Below are 7,122 nucleotides of genomic sequence, written 5' to 3'. Positions count from 1 at the left end.
TGACATTTTTCCCCCTCTGACGTTTCCTTCACAAACACTTGTACGCAGGCACGGTGGAGCACAGTGACTGGAGGAGAGGGTTAGAGTCCACGTTAACAAGGCATGTGGGAATATATACGTACACTTACCGTCCCCACCTACACATGCAGAGAAAAAAGTGTCCTGAACCTCTGCACATGATGGAAAACAGTGATACTCAAGGTTGAAACAGCTGAACACACACACACACACACACGCACACACACTGTAAGTGCCTGAAGCAGCAGCAACGAGGAAGTGGAGGAAACACCTTTGCTGAAAGGCTTCGCTCTGAGGCGTACACTCACCCAGAGCTGGCAGACACACAGGCACACACACACACACACATCAGAAGTTTGTCGTACATTACCATGTGGTTGACAGCTTCTACTCCACTCTCAGGACTCCTGTTCACACACTCCAGCCAGCGTTACAGAGTATTCCATGATCTCTGCAGGGAAACGCACTGACAGGGAACCAACAGATCTTCCCGGTGCTGTTATCACACTCCCTGTTTTTTTTTCCCTCCCTCCTTCTTATGTGTCCCCTCCCCTGTCTCTCTCTCTCTCTCTCTCTCTCTCTCCTTCTTTCTCTCTCTCTCGCTCGCTTACTGTGTCTCAGCAGGTCTTTCCAGATAGTGTGTGGGCCGGTCAGACTTCCTGACATGCCAAAGCTGTGCTTCAGCGACCAGTGGCGACCGACCACAGGGCGCCTGACTCCCTCTGGGAAAAAGACTTGCGCTCATTTACTCAGGGCTCTTATTTTGGTTGCTTCTTCAGACTAACAGCTGGGTGAAAAGTTTGTTTAGAGAGGTGGCCTGTGGGTATCTGTGGGAACCCATAGTGAGTGCTGCTCTCTTTGATTTGTGTTTATTTTTTCTATCGTGTAAACTGATGCTTTGGTGGTAGATCTACCCAGACATGAAGGGCTGGAAGCACATCATTTAGCTACAATTTCGCAAATATATTCCAAGGCCATTTTTTTTCAGTTTATACTGTATAATAATATATATTTAATATTAGTGAATTTTGTGTCATAAATAGATAAATAATCACTCTTTATTCCTCTTCTACAGCAGTCCGTGGGTGACAGTGGGTCAATTCAGACTCTCCCATTGACTTGTACAACAGATGATATGTTTAAAGCTAACTTTAACACCAAGAAATACACTTTTTCAAACTGTCGCTCTAGTTTTTTTTCTTCCTGTGTTATGATCAACATGTCAGCTAAACATCTTAAATCCCCAAGATCCAATTTAACTAATTTCATCAGGAAAAACAAGTTCTGATTACACATCATTATACCGAGGAACAGCTCTGACATAAATGCCAACCCTCTCTCTTCTGCTTCATGTTAACATTTCAGGAACGCATCTGCTGCCACACAAGAACCTGGGGCCTTTTCTCGCCTCCTCTGCAGTACTTCATGGCAGGTATGAACAAGCGAAACAAGAAAATGCAACTACTAATGAACTCAATGAAACTATTTTTCTGAAACATTTAATTAGTAACGGAAATAGCATCGGTAATTACAACTTATTTCCCTAACTTTGGCGTCTGGAGACACATGACACATCTTATGTTTATAGAGATGAACCCATAAAGCAAATAGTACTCTTACTCAAAAACATGCCAATACAGCGTCCAGAAACTCCAAAAGTATATTTAAAGAAATCATATCAATCATAATCTTCAACTTTTCAATTTAATCACAACCTGAGCCTCTTTAGTTGAACACAGCATTGGTCTAATGAGATGACAGTATGAGTTTTAAGACTCATTTTTTTTGTTCAATGCAAAGAGCTGCGTTTCCTTTTGGCTTGAAATAGTCTTGGGTTAATAAGAAATAAATAAAACCGGCTGTGAGCATTTCCTGTGGTTTGGGTTAAGCTCAGACATTGCATGTCTCCATATTAATAAGTATTAGGCGAGTATACAAATACTACTAGTACTCGTATCAGTTTGTAAAAAAAAAAAAAATAGTGTCAGGACAAACCTAGTTTTTCTTTTCCTTGGCAGAGATTTTTCCAACTAGTAAAAGAAAAAAATGCATTTATAAAAATCATTAGAGTTTTGAATTTAGAAATGTCAGAGTTGCTGTGGACCAGTATAAAACCATCACTGGTCCTGGCAGCACACGTACGTACACACGTAGAGCCTTTAGGAGCTGAATGTCAAACACATTTATAGCTGCTAACAAATTGTGCCAACTACGCAGATGTGGTCAACAACAATCTGACAGCACCCTGTGTCACCTATTATAACTTATTCTGCTCAGTGACTAAACATTCCTGCGATGTTAGTCAGTGTGAGGAACAGCGCAGCTCGCACACTGACCACTCTCACTGGTCCGAGCTGCCACACACCAGGAAACAATGCGCTCCTGGCTCTAACCAGAGAAAAGTGAACCCTGCTGTGGTTTGTTTTTCTCAACAGAAATCCAATCACCCACAGTACGTCAACAGAGTGGTTGTCAAACCTCGGATGCTACAAACCAGCTTTACTCGAAAGGAAACGGCATTCTGTGAGGCTCATTGTAACTGTATCCTCACAGCAGGTGCAAAATTAGGTTCCCACACTGTAACGTAGTATTTTAAAGTAACGTTTCAAGTTTTACACATTGATCCAGATTAACTGAGAAACTACGTAAACGTTTGGTTGAAAAGACTGTGATGAGACTGTGACGCATTTACACAATTTCTACTGCTTCATTTTTTTTTTCAGTGTCCCCAGAGGGCTGAAGGAGGGGCTACACCCTGGTCCACCACAGGGTCACATTTAGAGACAAACATTTATACACACTCACATTCAAACCAACGATCAACTGAGTAAAAAAATATAATCATGCTTTTAATATAGTTTTTGAGACAAGAACTTTCTGGAAACACTTAAAAATGATTAGTGCCAATATTAAACCATTTTGAAGTCTTAGGAACTTATTTAGTCGTTATTTATTTAGTCGCCCCCTAATGGTTTATCACATCTTCCTTCCGTCTTCCATTGCTTTACCATTAAAACGAAAGACCCAATATTAAACCATTTTGAAGTCTTAGGTCGTTATTTATTTAGTCGCCCCCGAATGAAATCTACGACAAACATAAGCACTTTTTTGTACCCAGTTATGACCAGATGCGCCTTTTTGGACAAATACGTATAACATTGTCATAAAAAAAGTTAACAATCGACATGCTTTCCCTCCAGGACATAAATAACAGTGCAGGTTCGTGGTTCAGCAACATGTGAGCACACTGCTACTCCACTCTGTGTTTACACAACACCTTCTGGTATTTAACTGAGTACCGGGTGACACTGACCTGCATTTCTGTTAGCACATGAAGGCATTACACACTCTGACTTTTGTTTTTCAAAACAGCAAATCGAAACTGTGTTTTGTCAGCAATGGACACAAACCTTTTTCTTATTTTAACAATAATGTTTGATAGACAAACAATCCATTAAGTGTGTAATATTTTCATATTAAGTCTAACAGAATGAGTCATATATTATTATTAAAATGTTCTCTGTTACTTTTGGTCAGACGATGAATCTACCCCAAACTGTGAACCAGGTAAAGTCCCAAAGAAACAGTAAAGATTCTAAGGTTGAATTTAAAGTTCCTACCTCAGCGTCCTACATAAGGTCTGGTAAGGTTTGGTAAAAGTCCAGCTGATCCCATGTGGGCTGACAGTCAGGATGACTGCTCTCTGTCTCTCTGTGTCTCTCTGAGCCCACCTGTCGCGTCCTCCTCAGCACAGTGTCACAGTGGGGAAAAAAAAACACAGTCAGCCTGAGGCACAGTTCTCACCCTGCCTCCACTGTTTGTGCGCGCTCTATTGTTTACCGGCAGCTTTGGAGTCTGCGGGGCTGTGTGTGCATCTGTGTGTACATCAGACGACATTAAACTGTGAGTGTGTGTTTGTGTGTTGGTATGTGCAGAGGCTGGTTGGGTGTGTATAAATAGCACACTGGGGAGGGACAGCGGCTCGCAGTGCAGCTGACTCAACACATTCTACTTTGGGTGAGTACTCATCACACACAGCAGTCAGTCGGCTGCTTTTCAAAACATTACAGGACAAACTGCAGCACATAATCACCGCACCTGACGACAGCAGTCTGAAGTGACAACAAGGGGACACTGATTTTTAACTGCAATTTATGCTACCAGTATAAATTGTGAAGGTCAAAGTTCAAATGTAGAGCAGCCATATTTTAGGGGGACTTCCACCCAAAATGACCATTGTTTCTCAGCCACCTACACTCAGTCCATAATAATAATAATAATAATAATAATAATAATAATAATAATAATTATTATTATTATTATTATTATTATTATTATTCCTTTCATAATACCTGCTGTTCAGAACTCTCGTGATCACTTTACAATTCATAGAACACAGCAAAGATTGATCAGAGTAAAATATAAACATATTTAGTCATAGCAAAACACATTTGCTAAATAGAAAAATACATATATACACATATATATATATATATACACACAAATATATATATACATATATATATACATATATATATCATTTAAAAATAAGGCTGGTGTTGATGTGAGTCATGTGAGGTAGGCTAATCGTAATAAGTGAGTTTTGATTTGGGCCTTGAAAGGTATGGCAGGGATGGCAAGGTACAGAGATGTTCTGGGTGGATTTTTTTTTTTTTGGGGGGGCGGGGGAGGAGTGCTAAGATTAGACACAGCCAACCAACACCAGAAAACAATTATTAACAGACATTACTGTTAATAATTATGTGATCAAAGGACAGGAAAGGTTAATGAGTGCAGGTATCTAATTGTATTAGAGGTTAATGTGTCTGTTATGGAAATGATTTTATTTCATCAGCTTTTAACATTTGATACTATTAGTAGCAATGAATAAAAATGACCCACATGCTGCTTGTGTAGTCTGGAGGTTAAAGAAGTTGGCCCAAAAGTCAATCATAAGTTTTAGTTAAAGTTATATACCCACACTTTACTGATCCACAGGTTAAAACATGTCCACACGATGCAGCGTTCTGTCGACGTTCCTACGTGTTACCAACACCAGATGTCAAACTCAGTCCGACTTCTCACCAGATTTTTTTTAAAAATAAAAATCTCCAAACACCAAATACATGTAAGTCCATGGGAATTAGACAGGAAACGGTTACATCACTGTAATCCAAACAACAAAAGCCTTTTATAAAAACAAATATCACAACCTCTGCCCTCACACGTCATGGACACTAAACATTTGTGTTTATTGTAGACCAGCAGTCCAAACAAAAGTCTGTAAAACACCAAAATGTTCTAGATCTAAACTTTTGTAGCCATGTCTGCAGTTTTCATCATAAACAAATAAGATTTATGTCTGTGAATCAATTAACATTACAATTGTTTTAGTTCATACCTAGTTAGGTTTTTCAAATGACTTCACATAATCTTTAAAACATATTGTAAAAAAATACATTTGTATTTTTATTATTATCAATGAGTGTAATAATGTATATATTCTTAAAGATGTTTTGGAAGATTTGACAAATCCAGTAAAACAGTGAAATATAAACTCCAGTCACATGACATTCATCTTAGACTATCACTAGTTAGGGTTAAAAAGAAATTCAAGTTTCTCTGATAAGATTTTATTCAGTGGTTTCAATAATCATTGACATGTGACTGTAAACTGCTGCTGATCATAGGTCTCTCAGCTGGTATGAGAATGACATCACTTGCAGGGAATCGGTTTGGAGTAAATAATTCTCAGAAATATCATATTGCTGCCTAAGAAGTGCTGCCAAAAATCTGTCTTGTGTCAGAGCTGCAGCCAAAAAAATAATTCAAGCTTGTGTTAGCCAACACTGTTTTTGTCAGGTGAAACTGGCTGAAGAATAAATGATTTTTCTCTGTCAAGAGGCTTTTACACTATTGGCTTTTATGTAAATATATATCCATATTCTAACAGTTAAAATACACAAGTTAGCATGAACTTAAATGAGTGATCTGATGTTACTGTATGTGCTAAAGAGCTGACTTTTCTTCTTTTCTTTTCTACCAGTTAACAGAGAAGTCCCCGTGTTTGCCCATAGGCGGCGCCAATCCATCAAGCCATGGCTTTCTTTTTACTTTGAAGCTAGTGTGGAAGTCGGTATCTGACTAACAATCTGAGCTCCGTGGCTTTGTAATAAAGAAGTAAGACATAGAAAGTTGACACGATACGTTAAAGCAGAAGTAAGAAATGACACTGCATTCTGTGGGAGGAAAATTCCCCTGAAGGGTGAACAACACACTGTTGTACGTGTGAAGTAAATTCAACTGATGACGTAATAATAAAGTAATGAGGAGATTATTAAGTGCCTGTATTTAAGTATCAGTAACTCAAATAATTAAATGTTGTATATGCTAGATTTCTTCCAATCAAATTCTGGCTATGTGAGCTTCCCATAGTACTTCTCAAATAGTGGGGCGGGTCCCAGGGGGGGCGTGTGAGGTTTCCAATGGAATATTGCACGCTGGACACAAGTATACCACTGCTGTTAGGTTTGAATGTCACTAGATGGCAGCAACTCATACAATGGTTTGTACAGATAAAAATATACATGTTATCAGGTTCTCAATAGTACTTTAATTTGCTGGGTTGTAGGTCTGCAGAGATAAGACGACTGCCAACATAGATACACGCCACACGGACGATGAACTGACACAAGGGGGCGCTTCTACTGCCCCACAGTTGAAGTGTTGTCCTGGAGAAACTGCCCCGACTGCCCATGCTTTTCGTAGACACAGCGGATAAGGACACGTCTTGTCAACATCGAGAGACACTTCAGATGAAGACGAGGTAAAAACACCTTAATTGTCTGATTGTTAGAAACTTGAGGAACAAAATGATGTGTTGCTACACTGTTATTTTTCCAACCAGTTGGACCGATTTAGTCCTGGGTTGTCTATGTGTGTCGTTTCTAATTAAACAATTCAAAGATAAGGAACTGTCAACTTTTATATAAACCTAAATTTATGTATCACAACACAGGTGTGAGCTTGTTAATCACCTCTTTCGTGCTGAAACCCTCCCCAGTGCCAACAGATTTACTGACAAGGTCGACTTTCTTGTTTTGA

The 7,122-nt window shown here is 39.2% G+C and overlaps 1 protein-coding gene and 1 long non-coding RNA gene across 3 annotated transcripts in view; one reads left to right on the top strand and one right to left on the bottom strand.

Moving 5' to 3' along the window:
• The window catches only part of LOC103377754 (kinase suppressor of Ras 1-like), a gene marked incomplete at its 3' end in the record, with an annotated part of 13,767 nt that extends 12,445 nt beyond the window's left edge, over positions 1–1,322 (bottom strand). Inside the window, exon 1 of the mRNA XM_025055216.1 lies at positions 389–1,322. Within this exon, the coding sequence (XP_024910984.1) occupies positions 389–391 (3 nt within the window). The remainder of the gene's footprint in view (positions 1–388) is intronic.
• A 136-nt stretch (positions 1,323–1,458) lies between these two features.
• Positions 1,459–6,847, top strand: LOC107988501 (uncharacterized). Of its 2 annotated transcripts, XR_003049475.1 has the most exons (4): positions 1,459–2,574; positions 3,954–4,035; positions 6,065–6,198; positions 6,650–6,847. It is a non-coding gene; the product is annotated as an uncharacterized LOC107988501 (long non-coding RNA). The 2 variants fall into 2 exon arrangements; XR_003049474.1 differs by lacking the exon at positions 1,459–2,574 and having other exon boundaries at positions 3,058–4,035.
• Positions 6,848–7,122: the final 275 nt, after the last annotated feature.

The sequence above is a fragment of the Cynoglossus semilaevis genome, chromosome 4, assembly GCF_000523025.1.
Source record: "Cynoglossus semilaevis isolate Cse_v1.0 chromosome 4, Cse_v1.0, whole genome shotgun sequence".
Taxonomy (NCBI): Eukaryota; Metazoa; Chordata; class Actinopteri; order Pleuronectiformes; family Cynoglossidae; genus Cynoglossus; species Cynoglossus semilaevis.
This window is presented reverse-complemented; position numbering and strand designations above follow the sequence as displayed.